This window comes from Pelophylax lessonae, assembly GCF_965119305.1.
Source record: "Pelophylax lessonae genome assembly, chromosome: 1".
Lineage (NCBI taxonomy): Eukaryota > Metazoa > Chordata > Amphibia > Anura > Ranidae > Pelophylax > Pelophylax lessonae.
The window spans coordinates 281,221,777-281,245,502 of record NC_138768.1 but is presented as its reverse complement, the minus strand read 5'-3'; the positions used below and the strand labels follow the sequence as shown (position 1 = coordinate 281,245,502).

At 43.8% G+C, this 23,726-nt stretch overlaps 1 protein-coding gene across 1 annotated transcript in view; it reads right to left on the bottom strand.

Moving 5' to 3' along the window:
- The window catches only part of PRODH (proline dehydrogenase 1), a 264,504-nt gene that overhangs the window by 78,981 nt on the left and 161,797 nt on the right, over positions 1–23,726 (bottom strand). Inside the window, exons 8-9 of the mRNA XM_082253359.1 lie at positions 13,012–13,093; positions 3,282–3,374 (exon numbers count right to left, since the gene is read on the bottom strand). Of these exons, the coding sequence (XP_082109485.1) occupies positions 3,282–3,374; positions 13,012–13,093 (175 nt within the window). The remainder of the gene's footprint in view (positions 1–3,281; positions 3,375–13,011; positions 13,094–23,726) is intronic.

Here is a 23,726-nt window from a genome sequence, read left to right as displayed (position 1 = left end):
CCCTAAAATGTATATCATGAGACAGAGTTTAGTGGTCTGCAGGTTGTAATGCAGAGTTCAGAGATCAGTAGAAGAAATCTGCCTTACAAACCACTGAACTCCGTTACAAAATTCTAAACTCTGAACCATGCGTTCAGAGATCAGTAGTTCCAAAACACACAGTTCACAGAACAATAGTAATCAAATACTGTTATATTAGAAAAATTAAAAGACTACACATACACAATTCAAACACAAACTCCAAATAAAAGGTGGTACAGAGGTTTACCATGCCCCCAATTAGTGGTAGTAACATTGCCTTGTACCTCCAACAGCTCTTAGAAACTCACATGCAGCCAACTGACTAGCTTCTCACTGTGGGGTTTATTTACTAAAGCTGGAGTGTGAAAAATCAGGTTTACGTCTCCATAGAAACCAATCAGCTTCCAGGTTTTGTCAAAGCTTAACTGAACAAGCTGGATTGGTTTCTATGCATAAGTAAGCCTGATTTTGCACTCTCCAGCTTTAGTAAATAAACCCGTCTCTCTCATACGCATGCACTGTGGCCTCCGCTACACATACAGAAGAATGGCAAACCAAGGGTCCCAGAAAGCACCAGAGCGGCAGCTGCAGAAAGCTGTGTAGGTGCCCAACCTGTTCTGTAGCAACTGATGACATCTTTGGTTGGCAGGATGTGGGTGGATGGGCCGCAGAGCAAAGAGTCACAGTGGAGGTTACAAGGTAGCAGACGAGCAGTGCAGTTTAAAAAAAAAAAAAAAGCAGACAGTGAAGAATGTTATCTTTAACTACCCGCCTTAGATGGGGCAATATTTTATCCTTTTTCTGCAGCACCCCGGTTGAGAAACGCTGCAGTAGACTACTGTTGAGGGAGCATGTTGTACATCTGAAAGAGCTGCTTTCTCTCATATAAAATTCTATATACAGAGAGCACCATGTCTCATTTAAAGTAACAGAAAATCAAAGGAAATATGATCTGGCAGGAACCTTGATATCTTTAATTTTAAAATGTGTCTCAAAGAGAATTTTTCTTGACTAAAACCAGCATCACAGTCACAATCAGATTTCAGCTGCCATTTTAACCACTTTACCGCTGCTCACTAGAGCTCTACTGCGGCAAAGTGGCTCTTGTAGTTCTGACGACGTAGACCTACGTCGCCAGACACTCGCCCCTCTCGGCGGCGCGCGCGCCGCTGGAGGCTCGCTTCCGCTGTATTTAGTCACAGCGGGAGCCGGGCCAGGGGAGGAGCGGTGGTGATCACCGCCGCTCTTCCCCGATCGTCTGGGAATCGAGTTTGGAGATCCGCACGCTTGTGTAAACAGAGCGGGCGGATCTCCTAAGTGACAGGCAGGGTCAGATTGCAGGGTTCAGCATAGCTGAACCTGTGATCTGTCCTTGTGTCGCTCAGTCACCTCCCCCCACACACGTCAGTAAGCACCAGGCATACATTAACCCCTCCCTCTCCAATAAAATTAACCACTTCCCTGCCAGTGTCATTTTTACAGTAACAGTGCATATTTATAGCACTGATTACTGTAGTAATGTCACTGGTACACCCAAAAGTGTCCAAAATGTCAGTCAAGGGTCCGATCTGTCCGCCGCAATATCGCAGTCCCGCAAAAAAAAAAAAAAATCGCAGATCGCCGCCATTACTCAAAAAAACCACCAAAAACGACAGAAATCTTTCCCTTAGTTAGTAAACGCAATAACTTTTGCGCAAACCAATCAAAATACGCTTATTGCGATTTTTTTTACCAAAAATTTGTAGCAGAAAACAAATTGGCCTAAAATTATAAAAAATTGTGATTTTTACATTTTTTTGGGGGGAAATTTCATATAAAAAAATGTGAAAAATATTGTTATTTTTTCAGAATGGTCGCTATTTTTTTTGTTTATAGCGCAAAAAGTTAAAATCGCACAGGTGATCAAATACCACCAAAAGAAAGCTGTTTGTGGGAAAAAAAGGACATACATTTCGTTTGGGTACGGCGTTACATGACCGCGCAATTTTCAGTTAAAGTCGCACAGTGCCGAATCGCAAAAAGTGGCCCAGACGTAAGACAGCAAAATCCTCCGGTGGTAAAGTGGTTAAAAGCAGATTTCAATCTGTTATACAATGACACAGATATATTTTAATCAAACATATCCAGATTGAAATATAGGAACTGCCACGGACCACCAGTTTTGGAAGGTGCGAGTTCAAGAGCTATGATCCCTAATTACCTAGCGAACCCCTGACCCGAGAAAAAAAACATGTGCACATCAGATATCAGGGCACCTACACATTTGTTCCAAGTTACTCTTTAAGTGGTCAAAGATATAGAAGAATGACAGCTCTGGAGCATGCACAAACAAAAGCAACCTACCAGTTGTGGCTTTAATATTTTTATTCTGGGAAATTTATTTTAAAGACATAAGTTGCACAATCGCTGCACTGCTGCAATCAATGTTAGGTTTGTATTGCAGCACATTATATCAGTCCCTGGTTCACTTCTTGTTGTATTTGAAGCTAGCTATTCGGCTGCCGTTATGGTAATCTAGTGCAGTTGCTGATCATGATACCTGTGATATTCAGGTAAATGGAAAAGCAGTGTACAAATATCTCAGTAAAGAAATTCAAAAGATTTGTAATGGGCACATATTTCTTCTACTAAGTTCTTAGAGCCTCAAGATCTAGTTTTTCCAGAATGATGCTTCAAGTAAATACTGGTGCTGGAAAGTTGGATTCTGAGCAATACAGACCATTATGATACTACACAGAGTTATGCACAATATTGGTAAGCAATGCAGTTAGAGAACTTTTTAATTTAAAATATAAAAACTTTATAAAACTAGGCTTTTAAATAGCACAAAAGAAAAGTGAAGATGTGTCATTCACTCTTTTCAAGAAGGATTTAAGCAAGAAGTAGTGCAAGTCGCAGTACTTCACTCTGAACAATGACAGTGGGTGTAAGCTGCGCAAGTGGCTTTGTTATGCCCTCTAATTCTAGGTTTCTATAGCTACACATATCACAGCATTATTCATTCAGCAACCTGTTTGTTCTCTTATCAGAATACTTCCCAGGCACTTAACCCAGACTTATTGTAAGAGTGTCAAGAGATCTCCTTTTCCATCTACTCTGATTATGGACCGACTGTACTTTCCCACATTAGTGTTTATTATTGTTAGGTGCTGTGTTTTATCACTGTCGTTTAGCTCCTTTGTGATATATTATACACTGAAACTTGTGCTGTATGATATATACAGCATGCCAAGTAAACCAGACAGAATTATGTTTCTGACCTTTGCAAGAACATCCATTCTCTGCAACATCCTCTTCATTTGCAAATCCTCTTCCTCGGTAAATCTGAACAGGAGAGGTTCCAACTGTCCGCTCTTTACATAAAAAAAAAAAAAATTAAAAGCTTTAGTGATATAAAAAAAAAGGGACATTAATACATATATGCCATAAAGATTGCCTATATTACTAAACAGCAACAACTTATGCAATCCAGGAAAACACAAGAAAGCATGCCATAATCAGCAAGTCAATATAAACAAAATGGATATATTCTCTTGCAGCCATACTCCTCATTCAAACTGCAATGATTATGTACAACCTACCCCCTCATGCTTGAATATACGTGGGCAAGGATGTTCCAGTTTTAAGGCTCTAATAGATGGCTCGAATTTTGGTTGATTCCAGCTGAATTGGCCAAGACTTGAGCCATACGAACAACCTGGCTTGACAAAAAACAATTTAAAAATTGACTGAGCCGTTTGGAAAACTATCACCCAGTCACTCTTTGGCAGAAGGAACATCTGTGGCTGCCTGTATACAATGAGACTTCCTCCATAACATTTAGCATGGATAGAGGAATTGCGTGGTGTTCTCGGTCTCTGATGAACAGCCAAAATCTGAGCCAACTCAGAGAGGAGGTGGTACTTGCCAACATGGTCAGTCTTTCTTTAGGGAGTATTAAACTCTTAGCCCTTTTTACATTGACACATACTGTTCAACCAAATAAACATTCCCCAGTAATCTATTTTGTCATATTTTTGTCCAAGCACTGAAAAAGATTTTGCGCTAAAGTGCAAAGAGTATTAATCAGGATAGCAGCACTCAAACATCCGAATACTGGACTAAAATATGCAAAATAGAAAACTGTGTGCTATCTGTTTAACAAATAAATCAGATTGAAAACCAACCATTCAATGAACAAGTATGAGCAAATCCAACATATTCATCAAAAGTGCACATCCAATATCAAATGTTGACAGTAAATAAAACCAAGGTAATCAAAAACGAAATCCAACACGAATGTGCTGTGCCAAGAAATCTTCTTCAGTGATAAACAGCCAACTGCTCTCCCCATACCACCAAGTGTGCACACTTCTTTATCAGATGGCAAGACCTCTAAATCCCAGGTGGTCAATAGCGCTCTTATTGTATGACATCCAGGACCTATTTAGCATAACCCCATATCAGCTTTTAAGATTTACTCTGGGATACCCGGATTCATTAAACCACACCATGTAAATAAGGAGGCAAACAGAGGTAGCAGAAAGTTCTTGCTCCGTGCTTGCACGTATTTGCTAACATTTGATGTTTCTTTGGTTGATTTTTAATCTTATTTCTTAAAAGGAATAGCGCACCATTTTCTATATAACTTACAGTTGATAACTTTAAAAGATGGTGGCTCCAGCTTAGCGCCACTTCCTTGAAATCTAGGAAAACATGCACACTTGATTTCAGAAGGAACAGGTAAAGAAGCGACAGCACAGTCGCCAGCAGCTTTCACTAGGTTTTGGATTTAAAGGGAAGTGGCTTGCCATCTAGGTTTTGGGAAGGTTTAATGTTTTTGATGCTCACAGTCCCAGCCAGAGACAAACATGCAAGGGTGGCTCCAAAAGATACAGCATGGGCACAGAGCTGATCTACAACAGGAAAAGCTGGGGTAGTGATCATTTAAGCAGCTGAAAGTGAAAGAAAGGCAAGCTTTAAAAACTGAGCTCTGTGTATGATATTTTATTGCCTACTTATTTTGGTCTACCTTCTACCAATGTAAATATGCATATCTCATATATGAGGGTCTGCTGGGGATACAGATTATCACTAATAAGCATTCACCACTACTACAATGAAAGCTGCCATCTTCAGGAGCCTGTGAAAAAAAAGCCATAAAATAAGCAGCTACCTCTGTAGTAAAGCTGAATACTTCAGCCTTCATAGGCTAAAATGCATTAATGTTGGCTCTGTTTGGAACATGTGTACTCCTTGTATGATATAAAGAGAAATTTTATTCATCCTTACCTGGCTGCTGACTTGATCTACATGGAACCAGAGGTTCTAATCTTTCCCCATGCACCTGGAGTTGGGTTTTAAATAATTTTATGTAGATTCTGGGAGAATTGCAGGTTAACAGAGGCTGGGCAGAAGACACACCACACACACCCACACCCAGATAGTAGCACAATGCATCATGCACAACCCCCGAATAGACAAGTCCTGGGATTGAATCCAGACAAGACCCTAAAATTGCAATTCAAGGTGTTTTACACGTTCCTAAAGTATGTTACACATGCAATGTGAGTCCACGTGCAAGATCTACATGATCACTACTCCAGTTAATCAAGATTTTGTTAAAATCAACATGTAGACAGAGTAAAAACAACTATAGTGCTCTATTAAATGTATACATCTTAGTGGGGAAATACCATTCCTTTAAATTAAAAAGGAAAATGTTCTCTTAATAGGCATTCCCATCCATAAATGTCTTACCTTTAAAACTTTAAAAAAAAAAAGAAAAAAAAAATTGTATTGTCTGCAAAAACCTCTAACCATAAGTACGTCAGTGGGGAAATAGTTTGTCAGTTCGATTTATTCATCCACTGCAAATTTATTCAGGTGTGAATAAAAATCTGCCTAATTTATGCAAATACATCCCTACGGACTCGATACAAATCAACACAAAAATGAGTTTATTCTCCCTTACAACTTAACTATTCTGCCTTATTGCATATAAAAATGGACAGGCTCATAAATATGTTTATTTATAGCTCATTTTCTTGTTGATGGGAAAAGTTTACTAGATTTGAAATTATTATAGAGAAAAAGAAAAACAAATGCAATCAGTAGGAATTTAGGAGAAGAAGAAATAGCGTACCCAATACATTAAAAGTGTCAAAGAGCATTAAAACATTATCAATTTATACTTCAATTAGAAGAAGGATAATATAAGCGGTAAGCTATAAAACTGCACAGATATGTAATAAAAGAGGAAATCCTGCTGAAACTAGCTGGAAGGAGCAAATTCAAATCATCCTGCACTGATATGCTGACATAAAACCTGTACAATAACCCTGATGTAAGACCAATGTCACTATTCATGACTCAATAATCTTCACTAAGGTCAGGATATCATGAATAGACGTTAAAAGCATGCAGGTTGCAGCAACATTCAACAAACACAAGCTTTGCCTTCTCGTTAGCGTAAAACGAGCATCCCGCAGCTTTTTAAATGGCCAGATGGTGGCACAATTTCTCAACATATCGTAATGCATTAGGTTGAAGTTTCTCAATTCTTTAGCATGCCGATAATAAGCCAAAGCCTGGAATTTTACACATTGTGCAGGTGGCAAATCCCATAGGATCCCCCCCCCCCTAATATATTGCTCTAATACATTTTGTTAGAAATATGGCCAAAAAAACGGATATAGTTCTAAAGCTACAGGGCATCAGGAGCACAGAGGAAGTAAGAAACACAAGAAAGGATAGTTGGGTAAATGAATAGGCTCTCTCTGGTGAAGGGAGCTCCAGTAATAGAGCACGCTAATACATAGTCAGACATAGTACAGGTGATAAAACTGGACCCACAGATCCTCCATAAGATAGGAACATAAATTGGCAAGCGTTTGTCACTCTGTATAGTTAATAGCATATAGCTGATGAAAAATATATAGCCATATCTGCATTGAGATCATTTGTTTAAGAGTATTCAGTGATCAGTAATAAGCTGCCAAGCCAAAATAACAATGCTTACATGTACCCATCACAGAAACCTATTAATGCCTGTATGGACGGAAAGATATTTTTACAGTTTGTGATTGATACAAGTACTAAAAAAATAATACAAGGACTCATTCAAATGGGTGTCTAAACTGTAGCCTTTCGATGCATACAGTTTTGTATGCATCTAAACATAGCACTTTAGGAATCGATTAGACCACACACACAGCTCTGTCTACAAACAAAAAGGTGTGCCACATGTAGAGTCATACAAAAAGGGACACAGCTGCATCCAAGTCTGTATATATATATATATATATATATATATATATATATATATATATATCTAGCTATACAGTATATGCAGATTTTATGTATGTAAGAGCATATAAATGAGTACATACATGTTTGGATGGAGTACAGCATATAGTTTTATAGGCATCCAAATACAGCACAAAAGGTGTCAATAGGGCCATACACACAGCTGCATCCGGGGCCATACAGATCTCCAGATTTTACAGGTGTAAACACACATGTGTGTAAAAGCATATAGACAATGTTGTAAAAACTGTATGCATCTAAACAAGGGAACTTTAGGTGTGTGCTTTATGCAGGATCTTCTGCTAGCTCTGCCTGTAAGAACCTGCATTCCATGGAGAAAATATGCATATGCCCATGTGTGAATTAAGCCCAAGGCTTCATGTGGGGTGGGGCAAATATAGTGCTGGCGGTGATTGGGAATATGTAGTTGCTGCCAAATGTCATCTGTCGCAGAAAACTACTGTATGTGACACTGACTGGCAAAGGTCCTTTACTCCACCAGTATCTACCTTGGTCTTCCAATGCTTTTGGTCGGGCAAAGAGGTTTTGTAGCCAATAGAAGTGTGGAAACTTTAGTCCAAGCCAGAATGCTGGAATAATATAAATTTGACCAAATGCTAGCATAGAGTACTCCTTATCCACAATTATTGTTAAAACGACCTCACTATCCTAGTAAGATTTTACACAGACAGTGTCTCCGCAATTGATGTTTGGGGGTGAGACTTTTCCCACTAGTGTGCAACTTGTGTAATAAGCAGAGAAATTAGAGTAATGTTAAAAAAAAACTGCCATGTACACCTCATTCGTGTGGGTATTGTTCATATATATATATATATATATATATATATATATTATATACACACACACACACACATAGGCTTTAAACTGGCGTCAATTCTTACACTTGCACAAAGTCAGGGATTTTGTAGGATTAATCAGGTGTATGATTAATCAATTACATATACCAAGCAGCTGCTAATGATCATCAGTTTTATATGCAGGTGGAAACAGTCATTAACTGAAACAGAAAGAGCTTTGTAGAAGGCTTAAAACTGGGTGAGGAACAGCCAAACTCTGCAACTAAGGTGAGCTTGTGGAAGACAGTTTCAGGACTTTAATGCTGAAAAATACAGGCAGATACTTATCCATCATGCTATACCATCAGGGAAGTGTGTGATCGGCCCCAAATTTATTCTGCAGCTAGGACAACGACCCCAGCTTACAATTGACTCAGTGAGTGGGATATATTAGGCTATTAGGCAGAATATAAACATGTTGTCCCTGAAGTTGATCTGTTGAATTTAGAAAAAATGGGTATTGCAGTTTGTCATGTATAGGGTTGCATAGCCGCAGACGGGTCTGGGTGCCCATGATGACCTGTGTCCACAGCCAAAAGTGCCTACAATGGGCACATGAGCATCAGTCCTGGGCCCCGGAGCAAGAGAAGAAGGTGGTCTGGTCTGATGAATCACGTACTATATCATGTGGATAGTCAGGTGCCTGTGTGTCACCAAGATGCAGTATAAGAAGGGTTGTTTTGGTGGCAAAAGGAGCTGTTTTGGTACCAACAGGGCGATTTACTCAATATTAGGTGGGTAGTCATAAAGTTGTGTGTGTGTATATATAGGATATATATATATATATATATATATATACATACACATATACATACATACACACACACACACACACACACACACACGCTACATTGTCAAAAGTATTGAGGCACCTGCCTTTACACGTGCATGAACGTTATTGTGCACTGGTGCGCAGTCATGTTGAGGAAGTGACTATCCCCAAACTGTTCCTGCAAGGTCGGGAGCATGAAATTGTCCAAAATGTCTTGTTATGCTAACGCCTTAGGATTTCCCTTTACTGGAATGAAGGGGTCAAGCCCAATCCCTGAAAAACAACCCCACACCATAATTCCCCTCCACTAAATGATTTGGACCATTGCACAAAGCAAGGTTCATAAAATCCATGGATGAGCGAGTTTGGGGTGGAGGAACTTGACTGGCTAGTACACAGTCCTGACCTTAAACAGACAAAACACCTTTGGGATGAATTAGAGCGGAGACTGCAAGCCAGGCCTTCTCATCGAACATCAGTGCCTGACTTCACAAATTTGCTTCTGGAAGAATGGTCAAACATATATACACACACACACACACACACACACACACACACACACACACACACACAATATATATATATATATATATATATATATATATATATACACACACATACATATACACATATACACACACACACACATATACCCACGCACACGAACAGATACATACGCATATAAATATTTAAGCAGAAAAAGAAAGGAAATCAGTAATATAACTTCTAAAACTAATTGCACAGCCTGTCTAATACACCATGATGCATGACAGCATTGTAAACGCAAAACAGAAAAGGAGATGCTCCTATTGCATCAAGGGAACTAAGCCTCTTAGATACTGCTGTTATAGCATCCCCCCAAGTGCCAATAATTTACACACAAAAAAAAAAAAAAAATGGGATTTTGACTTACCATGAAACCCATTTCTCTGATGTTCATTGATGGACACAGCTCCTGATCTTCATAACAATTGGGTTATACTGCCCCCTATAGGAGTAGGACACTAGGCAGAAAAAGAATCTGGCTAAGCCTATGGGCAGTCCAAGGGGGTATACTCCCTCTCTCTGCTATAGGTACTCAGTTTAGTTACCAGCAGTGTCAGAAGAATTACAACTCCACAGAGGGGTGGGTGCCGTGTCCGTCAATGAACATCAGAGAAATAGATTTTACGGTAAGTCAAAAATCCTATTTTCTCTTTCGTTCACTGACGGACACAGCTTCTGATCTTCATAACAATTGGGAAATCCCAAAGCAGTGTTAAACATGAGGGATGGAAACAGCAAAAAATTCCCAAGGTAAACATCAGCCAACCAGGCAACAGGAGCTTAAAAGCGGAGTTCCACCCTAAAAATAAATTTTGCCGCATCAGTTGGCATAAAAAAACCCGAAAAAGAATTAGATAGTTAATATTTTTTTTTTTTCACTTACCTTGTTTTTAATGAAAATAAACGTACCTTCCTTCCTCTTCCTCCTTGTGCGGACATGGCCGCGGACGTCACTTCCTCCTTTGCATTGCGTCCTGGGAGATGAGCGTCATCAATCCCAGGATGCAATGGGAACGGCCCCGGCCGCTACTCTGATTGCCGATCGCAATCTACAGCTCATGTGCGAAATTGCGATCGGCATTCTGGGTAGCCAGGAACCCGGAAGAAGGACACAGCGGGGGACACCACGGCTTCAGATGCCCACACCGGAGATGGCCGCGCTCCACAATCAATTTTAAAGGTAAGTGTTTATCTTTATTCTCTAACTGCAATGACCTATAATGTGGGGATAGTGTTAGGGTAATTGGGGATAGCTTAGGATTAGGGGGGAATTTTTATGTAAAAAATGTGTATGTGGCCGGAACTCCGCTTTAACCAAAACAACTGGAGCCCACCAGAAAAAAAACCCTCAAAGAGAATCAGGCCCTCTAAACAGCAGCCTACAAAACCTTGCAGCCAAAAGAAGCATCCGCAGATGCCAACACATCCACTTCATAAAACTTTTGAAAGTGTGCACCGATGACCAAGTGGCCGCCTTGATACGCATAACCTCTGGGACAGCGTAAGCAAGGGAATCTCCTAAAGATTCTCAAAGGGAGGCTTCCCGAGGACCGAAAGCACCAAACTGAGGTCCCAAGGCAACAACGGAGACCGCACTGGAGGAACCAAATGTTGGACACTCTGAAGAAAGGTACGCACCAGGGAGTGTGTAGCCAAGGGTCATTGGAAGAAGACTGCCAAAGCCGACACCTGGCCCTTTTCTGTTTAATCCCCATTGAAGGAAAGTCAAGATCCGAGCCACCGAGAAGGAGCGAGGATGAATTCCAAGAGACTCTCACCACGCAATGTACGTCTTCCACGTACTATGGTAGATCTTCCTACAAGTAGATTTCCTAGCTTTTAACAGCATAGGAATTACAGACTCCGATAAATCTCTATCCTTCAGCACCTGGCAGGGGAAGGCGGGGGGAGGTTTTTGCTAGCCAGTCGCCCGAAAGCCACCTCAACCCGGGACACAAAAGACTCCAGGAGCGCAGCCAGTGCATCGAAGGATGGTTGGGACCCAGAGGGCCCCACAGCCTCAGAGAGGGGATCAAGTGGGGAGATGTACTCCAAAGACTCCATGAGTGACCAAAGACTCCATGAGTGACAAGGGGGACCCCACAAAAAGTGTAAAACACTGCAAAGGGAAAACGCCCACTGCTCTGGAAGCACCACCCAATCGCCAGGCACAAGCATCAAGCGATCCCCAGCAGAGAGGGAGATAACCCCACCAGACTCACCACCCAACAAAAATAGGCACCTGCATCAAACAGGATAATCAGCAGTCCAAGTGCGGCGATCAGGAAACGAAAAGATCCAGGACTCAGCGCCAGGGGATGAGGAGGGGATCCCATCCCCCCGAAAATGCCACCCCCAGGGCTTCATTGTCATGGCCGCTGCTATTTTCAATGGCAATCCACCGCAAAATTGCCGCCGGATTAAACAAACATGGCCGCTGTGCATAGAAACACACAGACTACAGCAAAATGGTGGCGCCACAAGGCTTCCAGTGACCCAGGAGGCATCCCTATGCCTCAAGGACAGTCCCAAGCAAAATGGGTGCCCTGGCAGGAGCCCCCACCAGGTACAACCCCCCTGCACACAGCCGAGCGTCAGGTCACCGGAAGCGCACTCCCCGGCCCCATTGCCAGCATAGCGCCCTGTCAGGATCCCAGGAGGTGGACCAGACCACACACACAGCCCCAGCATATGTGGGAGGGGGGGTAGGAAGGGGGACAGATGAAAAGGGGGTGTCTGATGGGAACTTGGGAGTCCGATCGTCCCACGTCCACCCCAAAACCCTCCAGGGGGAGAGGGGAGACAGCTACTCACCATACCAGGAACCAGGTGGGTACCACTCCAGACGGAACCCCTTGCCATCAAAATGGGGGGGGGGGCTGTCGGCCAGGAGGAACACTGCGACTCGGGCGGAGACCCGGTTGTATGTGACCTCGCGAGACGTTTAACTTGCAGGCCAGCCCCCGTCCAGACTGGGGTGACTACTGGATCTAGATTATCCAGCCCGTCACCCAGTCCGGCAGTTGATTGTAGATCTCACAGGAAAAACCAGGAGAAAAAAAGTTCTATCTAAAAAGAAAAAAATTGCCAGGACCAGAGATCCCAGCAAGGAACTAGGTCTTTAGTCTTGACACAAAAAAAAAAAAAGTGTACCTATAGAAGGGAGAGGGAGTATCCCCCCTGGGACTGCCCATAGGTGTAGCCAGATTAGTTTTCTGTCTGGTGTCCCAACTCCTGTAGGGGGGGCGGTATAATCCAATGGTTATGAAGATCAGGAACTGTGTCTGTCAATGAACGAAGGAGAAATTTAGATTTTCTGATGTTTAATTAGGCTCACATATGACAAATCTGGATGCAAAGAGTGCTGAAAGCTCTTTAAACATTGTAAGAAAAAAAAATGTCTTGATTTTAGAAGTAAATATCCAGTTCTACAAAAAGGTTATTCCTCTTTGACAAACATTTTGTTCATTTCTCAACTGATGCCTATGCAAACACATTTAAAATACATTCATGAAATGAAAAAAATACCTGCACATTCGGAACCAAAAGAAGTTTGGAGAGCTTGGTCCTGCTGTCAATCAAACTGTTCCAGTCCAGCAAATCCACAGTTCTAAACAATGACAGATTGGTCAGTTTACACAGTATAGCAAGAGGCTTTAAAGACAGTATGTGGAATATTTTGACAGGCATAAATTATCTTAATGCATAAGAAATGAATTGCAATGCTGCTGGTTTAAAAGAGCACCCATGTGCAGAGAGTTTGTGATCTTAGCAATGTTAACTCTGAATGAGTTTGTTTCCAGGCTATTTTATGTCACTGCCTTGGCTGAAGCCATAGTTCCCAAAAATACAAGCAATACAAAAGTAGTAAAGTATAAAATGCATTTTTTGACTTACCATAAAAACCATTTCTCTGATGTTCATTGACAGACACAGCTCTTCATCTTCATGCCCGTAGGGCAGGGGTGTCAAACTCAATTTAATCGTGGGCCGCATCAGCATTATGATTGCCCTCAAAAGGGCCTGTTGTATCTGTAAGACTAGATGTCAAGAGCATCCCCTACCCTTACATAAGATGATAAGAGCCTCACCACCAACAGAAGTTGAGTCCCCCACCCTCCCTTACATCACAGTGCACCTCCCTTACCTTGTGGTGCTGCTGGGAAGAAGCTGGAGGCATTGCTGGAAAGCAGTTAGTATAAGGTCTGGAGGAGGACTGGAGCTCTCCTGCAGCTACAGGAGAGGTGCGAGGGCCACATAAAATGGCCTGGAGGGCCGGATTCGGCCCGCGGGCCTTGTGTTTGACACCTGTGCCGTAGGGTTATACTTCCCCCTACAGGAGTAGAACACTAGGCAGAGAAAAAAGCTTTAGCATGCCTATGGGGCAGTCCCTGGGGGTATACTCCCACTTCCTACTATAGGTATTCAGTTTTGTAATAAGCAGTGTCAGAAGAAAAATAAACCCCAACTCCAAAGAGGGGCAGGTGCTGTGTCCGTCAAACATCAGAGAAATAAATTTTCATGGTAAGTCAAAAATCCCATTTTCTCTTTCGTTCATTGACAGACAGCTCTTCATCTTCTGATCATAGTGATGTCCCAAAGCAATGTCAAACATGAGGGGTTGGAACAGCAGAAAACAAACTTTCCCAAGGCTAAAAACATAGCCAACCAGTTAACTTGGAGCTCAACTATTAACAACTGGAGCTCACCTGAAAAAAAAAAAAAAACACCCTCAAAGAGGACAAGTCCTCTAAACCGCAGCCTGCAAAACTTTGCAGCCAAAAGAAGCATCCACAGATGCCAACAAATCCACTTTAAAAAACTTTGTTAATGTGTGCACAGATGTCCAGGTGGCCGCCTTGCAAACCTGCACCATTGACGCCTGATGGCGGGAAGCCCAGGAGACACTAAGCGCCCGCGTAGAGTGCGCCCTGACATGGAAAGGAGGAACCTGACCCTTAATAGAATAAGCCTAAACCACAGTCTGTCTGATCCATCTGGAATGATCGCAGCAGAAGCAGCCAGCCCCTTGCGAGGTCAATCTGTTAGGACAAATAGCGAGTCTGACTTCCTAAATGAATAAATATCGCTGCGCTAAGTGAATAAAACAATCGCTGTGTAATAAATGAATAACTTATATAAAAGTGACCAAATCTTCTCCAAAATAAAGGTATACAATCAATAATGAATCAAAAAGTAAACCGTGATCATGAAAAGTCCCAATACACAGTGAAAATAAAGTGACACAATAATAACTGAAATCTTCATCTGTGAGTGTGATCAAAAGTGCTGCATGCTTCACTCCAAGTGATCCAAGTGTCAAATGTAAGGTTAGCAGCTCACCTCAGAGACAGACTCCTGAGAGTCAAATACGCTTTGGGTAAATCACAGTCGCCTGGTAAGCCCTCCTATCACCGCCTCCAGATACTCTCTCAAGACATATATGGCATCCGGTGAAAAAATAAGAAGGAGATCTAGTGCTCTCTGTCTTAATACAGGCTATTTATTAACATATAAGATGAAATCGCACTTACATTGTAAGGCACTTAAGCAGTGCGAACTTTCTGAGCATCTCAACACTTCCTGCGTCATAGACTTCGTAGCAACGCGTACGGGGGAGGAGCCTGCGCGTCATCACGCTGATTCCCGGAGGTTGCAGGAAGTGTAGAGATGCTCAGAAAGTTCGCACTGCTTAAGTGCCTTACAATGTAAATGCGATCTCATCTTATATGTTAATAAATAGCCTGTATTAAGACAGAGAGCACTAGATCTCCTTCTTATTTTTTCACCGGATGCCATATATGTCTTGAGAGAGTGCGGTGATAGGAGGGCTTACATGGCGACTGATTTACCCAAAGCGTATTTGACTCTCAGGAGTCTGTCTCTGAGGTGAGCTGCTAACCTTACATTTGACACTTGGATCACTTGGAGTGAAGCATGCAGCACTTTTGATCACACTCACAGATGAAGATTTCAGTTATTATTGTGTCACTTTATTTTCACTGTGTATTGGGACTTTTCATGATCACGGTTTACTTTTTGATTCATTATTGATTTTATACCTTTATTTTGGAGAAGATTTGGTCACTTTATATAAGTTATTAATTTATTACACAGTGATTGTTTTATTCACTTAGCGCAGCAATATTATTTATTCAGTTATCTTTGGTGTTTTTGTGTTTGGCACTGATTGCTTGCAGCTTTGTGCACATTATTTGTATTATTGAATTAGGGCTTGCGCTGATTATTTCAATCTATCATTGACTTCCTAAATGACTCCGTAGCTGCCAGGTACACCCTTATTGCCCAAACCACATCCAGAGATTTCAAAGCAACTTCCTTAGGTTGGTTAGGCTTGGGACACAAGGAGGGCAACACAAGGTCTTCATTCAGATGAAAATCAGAGACGACCTTTGGAAGGAACGACGGACATGGCCGAAGAACCACCTTATCCCTGTGAACCACTAGAAACCACTAGGGAACGACAGGACAGTGCTGCCATTTCAGACACCCAGCGCGCAGAAGTAATAGCCACCAAAAAGACCACCTTCTGGGAAAACGTAAGCAGGGAAATATCCTGAATATTTTCAAAGGGGGGTTTCTGGAGAACGGACAACAAATTGGGAGTCCCACGGTGGTAATGGAGACAGCACCGGGGGAACCAAGTGTCTCACTCCCTGGAGAAAGGTACACATCAAGGAGTGTGTGGCCAATAGATGTTGAAAGAAAACCACCAAGGCCAAGACCTTGCACTTAATGGTACTCAAGGCCAGACGCTGCTCAACCCCTTGCTAGAGGAAAGCCAAGATCTGAGTCACCGAAAAGGAGCATGGTGAACCCTTAAAGATGCACACCATGCAATGTACGTCTTCCAAGTATGAAAGTATATATTCTAGCTTTCAAAAGCATAGGACTCACCGATCCAGGCAACCCGAACCAGATTGGCTAACAAGACCAGCGAGGACACTCTGGAGCCACTAGGATGACCGGAATCCCTTCCGCCTCGATCCTGCACCGGAGTCTCGGCAGAAGCTTGAGAGGAGGAAAGGCGTAAATCAGAGGATACTGACTCCAGGGAGCCACTAAGGCATTTTTGGCGTCGGCTAGTGGATCCCGAGACCGTGCCACAAACCTCTGTACTTTCCTGTTGAGACCAGAGGCCAACAGATCCACCTTGGGAGTCCCCCCACCAGAGACACAACTGATGGAACACCTCCAAATGAAGTGACCACTCTCCTTGGTCTAACAGCTGTCGACTGAGATAGTCCGCCTGCCAATTTTCCACTCCTGGAATGTGCACAGCAGAGAGTGCTGGAACAAATCGTTGTGCCCACCTTAGAATGCGGGTTACTTCCCGAGCCGCCAGGACACTTCTTGTGCCCCCCTGGTGATTGACATAAGCCACTGCCGTGGCATTGTCCGATTTAATCCGTACCAGACACCCCTGGAGACGACTTGTCCAATAATCCAGAAAGCCTGATCGCTCGGAGCTCCAGCACATTGATCAGTAGCCTGGACTCTTCCAGGGTCCAGACCCCCTGAGGACAGTCTGTGCCGAGGACGCCTCCCCAACCGGATAGGCTGGCATCCATGGTAACACCCGTCCAGTACAGGGGAAGAGATGATTTTCCCTGAAGAAGTGCCAGAGAACGAAGCCACCCTCGTGCTCCGGCTCAACAGGATCAGATTGTCTAGAGACTGAGGATCCTTGTTCCATTTTACCAGAATATCCTTTTGCAGAAATCTTGTTTGGAACTGTGAAAACAAAGCCGCTTAAAAGGTAAATACCTTGAGGCCCAACACCCGCATGCAAGCACCCAGAGATGACCGTCTGCTGGACAGCAGAAGCTGAATTGCCTCCTATAACTAACTTTTGAAGTTTTTCCTAAGGAAGAAACATTCTGGCCGGGGCCAAGTCCACAGTCAGACCTAGATAGTCCAGGTTCGTGAGGCCTTTGATGATGTCATCCAAGGAAGCGCCAAACAGGCAATCCCCCACAAATGGAAGATCGGACAAGGCCTTCTTAGAAGCCTAGTCCACAAACCAGCATTTCAGCCAGATAATGTGCCGCAGGACCACTGCTATGACAGACAGTCTTGAAATCAGGGGAGCGGCATCCAAAGAGGCATCACGGATGAACTGTAGACTTGGGACAAACTGATTCGCCAGCTTCACAAAAGCAGGGGGCAGTTGCTTCACCTCCAGGTCCCGGTGTAGAATTTTGGCCCATTCAGTCATAGTGACACCAGGGTGATGGTTGAACATATGGCGGGTCAAGGCCTCCGACCACTTATTAGCCGGACCAGAGAACACCGGGGACTCTTCAACCGGTATTACAGTGGCTTTATTCAACCTGGAAACCGGGGAGTCCTCTACAGGAGGTACCATCCATTTTTAAAGGAGGGACTCCTCATAAGGGTACCTAGGGATTACAAAATGTGCATTTTGGGGACCCCCACTGTTTTGAGAAAATATCATCAAAGGCGGCGGGAAAGGGGAACACCCTTGCCACTTGAGGACCTGTGGGTGCCAAAAGGTAACCTGCGCCTCTGATGCTGCCTTAGTCGCATCTTCCATATGCAAGGTTTCCCGCACCTATACAACCAGTGCATCCACTAGCGCCTTTTTATGTGCGGCTAGATGAACAGAGGACTCATCCTCACTATCGGAGCATGCAGGGTGTGTGAATGCAGACCCCGAAGGGCAGCTTGCATCCGAGGCAGCCAAAGCAGACTCTGGATCTGATGAGACAGGGGAGACAGAGAAAACCCCACAAGGCGCTTACCACCACTGTTCAGGTACTCACAGCCCAAACTATCTGCACACCATGCGGGGATCAGGAAGAGGAATATCTCTGTATCAGCACTAGAGGAGGAGGAAGGGCTTCCCATCGCTGAATCACCGCCCATCTGACTCCAAAAAATGGCTGTCGCTATTTGCAATGGGAAACCATAGGAAAATGGCCACTGAGGCTATACAAACATGGCCGCCGATCTAAAGCACACAAGGCTACAAGAAGATGGCAGCACCCGGGGGTCCCAGAGCTGAAAAAAAAAAAAAAAGATCCCAAACGGGAGGGAGGCCCTGGCAGATACCCCAATCGGGCCCATCCCCCACATGAGGAGTGATCGTTTGGTCGCCGGCGGCGCCACCACCCCCATCACCAGAGCAGCACCCCATTCAACCCAAAAAAGTATGTCTGCCCCGGGGGGGGGGGGGGGGATGTGTGTAGGCAGATGGGGGGCACAGGGCGCAATAGACCACCGAGATGGGGGAATGCGAACTGGGAAGGAGGGGAGCCCGGGAGTCCGACCATCCCAGGGAGGGGCCCACATCCACCCCAAAACCCTCTGGTAGTGGAGGGGGGACAGCTACTTACCACACCAGGAACAGGGTGGGCACCGCCCCAGAGGGGACACCGCTCCATTGTAGTGTGGGTGCTGTCGGCCAGGAGGAAACGTTGCGACTCAGGCTGAAGTCAGTTTGTATATGCCCTAGCGAGATGTTTAACTCGTAGGCAAGCCCCTGTCCGGTGGGGCCATGTCGCGGCCAATCTAGCGTGGAGCTGCGGTCTGCACCTGCTCGCTGGCCGGACTTGGGGGACCGTTAGGATTTAGATTATCCAGTTTGTCACTTGATTGTAGATTCTCACAGGAACAAAATAAATAAAAAGGAAACCTTCCATTTAGAAATAAAAAAATCGCCAGGACCAGAGATCCGAGCAAGGACCCCTAATAGGTCCTTACTCCTGACTAGGCAGAAAAATAAAACTGTGGGAGTATACCCCCAGGGACTGCCCCATAGGGATGCTCAAGCTTTCTCTGCTTAGTGTCCTACTCCTTTAGGGGGCAGTATAACCCTACAGTCATGAAGATGAAGAGCTGTGTCCGTCAATGAATGAAAGAGAAACATAATTTATCTAAATGTCGTATTTTTTTTCTGGTATATATAAACTGGACATTTTTAACCACTTGCCTACAGTGCACTTTCACCCCCTTCCTGCCCAGACCGATTTTCAGCTTTCAGCGCTCTCACTCTTTGACTGAGAATTACTCAGTCATGCAACACTGTACCCATACAAAAATTGTGTCCTTTTTTTCACACAAATAGAGCTTTCTTTTGATGGTATTTGATCAATACTGGGATTTTTATTTTTTGTGCTATAAATAAAAAAAGACTGAAAATATCGCGAAAAAACGCATTTTTCTTTGTTTCTGTCATAAAATTTTGCAAATTAGTCATTTTTCTTCACAAATTTTGGCCAAAATTTATACTGCTACTTATCTTTGGTAAAAATAACCCAAGTAAGTGTATATTATTTGGTCTTTGTGAAAGTTATAGAGTCCACAAGCTATGGTGCGAATCATTGAAAATTGATCACACCTGATGTACTGAAGGCCTATCTAATTTCTTGAGACACTAAAAAGTCAGGAAAGTACAAATACCCCCCAAATGACCCCTTTTTGGAAAGTAGACATTCCAAGGTATTTAATAAGGGGCATGATGAGTTTTTTGAAGTTGTAATTTTTTCCCACAATGCTTTGCAAAATGAAGATTTTTTTTTTTTTTACAAATTGCCGTATTAACAGGTTATTTTTCTCACACAGCATATGTATACTTGCAACTACACCCCAAAACACATTCTACTACTCCTCCTGAGTATGGCAATACCACATGTGTGAGACTTTTTCACAGCCTGGCCACATACAGAGGCCTAACATCCAAGTAGCAGCGTCCGGCATTCTAGGAGCACAAATTACAGATATAATTTCCTGGCAACCTATCATAATTTTGAAGGCCCTGGAGCACCAGGACAATGGAAACCCCCATAAAATGACCCCATTTTGGAAAGCAAACAGCCCAACGTATAATTTTTGAGGCATAATGAGTCTTTTGAATATGTCATTTTTTTTCCACAAGTTTTGGGAAAATGTGTAAAGAAAATGAAAACACATTTTTTTTTTACACAAAGCTGTCCATTTATGCAATATTTCTAATACATAGCATGTACATAGCAAAAATTGCACCCCAAAATACATTCTGCTATTCCTCCCGAGTATGGCGATACCACATGTGTAACACTTTTTCACAGCCTGGCCACATACATAGGCCTAACATCCAAGTAGCGCTTTACACAAAGTTGTCCATTTATCCACTTTAAGACTGGGTCTATTTTTGACACTTGGTGTTTACAAGCTAAAATCATTTTTTTTGCTAGAAAACTACTTGGAACCCCCAAACATTATATATTTTTTTTTAGCAGAGACCCTAGAGAATAAAATGGAGATCGTTGCAATATTTTTTATCACACCATATTTGTGCAGCAGTCTTCCAAATGCGATTTTTTTGAAAAAAAATTCACTTTTTTGAACTAAAACATAAGAAAACAGTAAATTTAGCCCAATTTTTTTCCATAATGTGAAAGATAATGTTACGCCGAGTAATTAGATACCCAACATGTCATGCTTCAAAATTGCGCATTCTCACAGAATGGCGCCAAACATTGGTACTTAAAAATCCCCATAGGAAACATTTTAAAAATTTCTGCAGGTTACTAGCTTAGAGTTACAGAGGAGGTCTAGGGCTCAAATTATTGCTCTCGCTCTAACGATCGCGGCGATACCTCACATGTATGGTTTGAACACCATTTACATATGTGGGCGGGACTTGCGTATGCGTTTGCTTCTGCGCGCGAGCTAACGGGGACAGGGCGCTTTAATTTTTTTTTTTCCTATTTATTTTATTTATTATTTTTTTATTTTTACACAGTTTAAAAAAAAAAAGTTTTGATCATTTTTATTCCTATTACAAGGAATGTAAACATCCCTTGTAATAGAAATAGGCATGACAGGTCCTCTTTATTGTGAGATCTGGGGTCAAAAAGACCTCACACCTCACAACTACACTAAAAAAGAAAAAAAAAAGAAAAAATTGTTGAAAGAGGAAAAAAAAAAAAGCGGCCCTTTAAACCGGTTGCTAGGCAACGTCTTTTGACGTAGCTCCGGTCCTCCAAGACCATAGAGTCGAGTGAGGGCCATCTTGCCCTCACTCGACTTCCTGTCTCTGAGGATCCGGGACCGGATAGTTTTCCCCGCTGCCGGCGGGTCCGGTAAGCTGGGAAAACGTCTGGGACGCGGCAGGAGGGGGGGCACCTCTTCCCCTGCACCGTAAAGGTAATTCCGTGGCTAATCCGCCACTGGGACCACCCTTATCTGAAAGCCGACCGCCCGCCGTTTCAAAAAATACCGGGGTTATGGGGGCTATCTGCTGCCATAAAGCCAGTATTTAGCTTTTAATGGCCGACGCATATAGTCGTTAGGCGGTCAGTAAGTGATTGCATGTATATGGCAAACAGACTGATGGGGTGACAGGTGACAATGACTGATGGGGTGACAGGTGACGATGACTGATGGGGTGACAGGTGACGATGACTGATGGGGTGACAGGTGACGATGACTGATGGGGTGACAGGTGACGATGACTGATGGGGTGACAGGTGACGATGATTGATGAGGTGACAAGTGACGATCACTGATGGGGTGTCAAGTGACGATGATTGATAGGGTGACAGGTGACGATGACTGATGGGGTGACAGGTGACGGTGATTGATGGGGTGACAGGTGACGGGCGATGGTCACTGATGGGTGACAGGTGATGGGCGATGGTGCACGGCGGTACTGATGGCAGTCTCTGGTGACCGGTGAACTTTAGGCTACGTTCACATGTGAGCGTAGCGATCGCGGGCAGAATCACTGCGATTCTGCCCGCGATCCAGAAGTTATTGCAAATTGCGGGACGCCTGTGCATTGCCCGTGATTTGCAATAGCCCCCAAACGCTGTGCGATGTTGCTGCGATTTCCGCCTGCCGAATCGAGGTAACATCGCGCAAACAGCGCATGACGCCCCAAAGAAACTCTTGTACCTTTTTTGGGCGTCATGCGTTGTTTGCGCGATGTTACCGCGATTCGACAGGCGGAAATGGCGGCAAAATCGCACAGCGTTTGGGGTGCTATTGCAAATCACGGGCAACGCACAGGCGTCCCGCGATTTGCAATGATTTCCGGATCGCGGGCAGAATCGCTGTGATTCTGCCCGCGATCGCTGCGCTCACATGTGAACGTTATGGGTGTCAATTTCTGGGCACTGATGAGGTGACTGTTGGGTGACAGGTGCAATTGGGGGGGGGGGCTGAGGACTGTGTGGGGACATTTATTGGTGTGATTTTACTTTGTGACATATGCACAGAGCAGTAACTCACTATTTCTAGCTCTGCTCTCCTCACACTGGAAGCTGTATGAGGAGAGAAGAGCTAGTAACAGTGAGTTACTGCTCTTTGTTCACATTTTGTGATCGGCTGTGAATGGATTCACAGCCGATCACATAGTAAACAGTCACTGTCAGTGACTGTTTACTACCGCCGGTGACAGCTGTGTTCCTACGGAACACAGTGCCACCGACATGACCGCACTGCGCGCTCCCGATCGCGCATGCGAGGTCATCTTGTGGGCACCTCCATTGTGATCGGCTGTGTCATTGGAACACAGCCGATCACGTGGGAAACAGCCACGCCCATTGGCTGTTTCCCCCCTGCCGGTGACGGGGGGTGTCCCGGGGACACCCCGACACCGGCAGTGCAGGGCGGCGCGCCCGCGATCGCGCGCCTGCCCTGCTTAAAGTAAAGATAATGCGTAAAGATAATGGTCGCTCCGCTCCGCCGTCATATGACGGCGGGCGGGCGGCAAGCGGTTAAGGTTAAAGCACATGGTATTTGTTTCCTGAAGTGTTTACAATAAATAGCAAGGCTGATAATTTCACAGAAAAACATAAGGTGTAAGTGGTTCTGGTTCTAGGGTCAGGTATCATTGAGTAGAGGAGGCCTAGGTCTATAAGCAGTTGTCCCTGCACCATGAGTACGTTAAGGGCAGCCTCTCTAGAGAAAAACATGGACGCTTCCACTGCCAACTTCCCACTCTGGAATGCCTAGCTGTCATGCTCACACTCTTGCTTCAATAACTTTACCTGGAACAGATATAAATACAAGACATTTGGCTTTATCGATCTGCATACCTAATCCAGATCAGTGAATAACTGAATTCGAAACAGTATATCAGGCAACTAATACTTTCAATGCCCATATTTTATGCCACTGTAACCAATCAGCTTCTAACTTCAGCTTTGACAATAAGGTTCGGTTCACACTGGGGTGGCTTCAAAGACGCCCGACTCTGAAGCCGCCCAGTG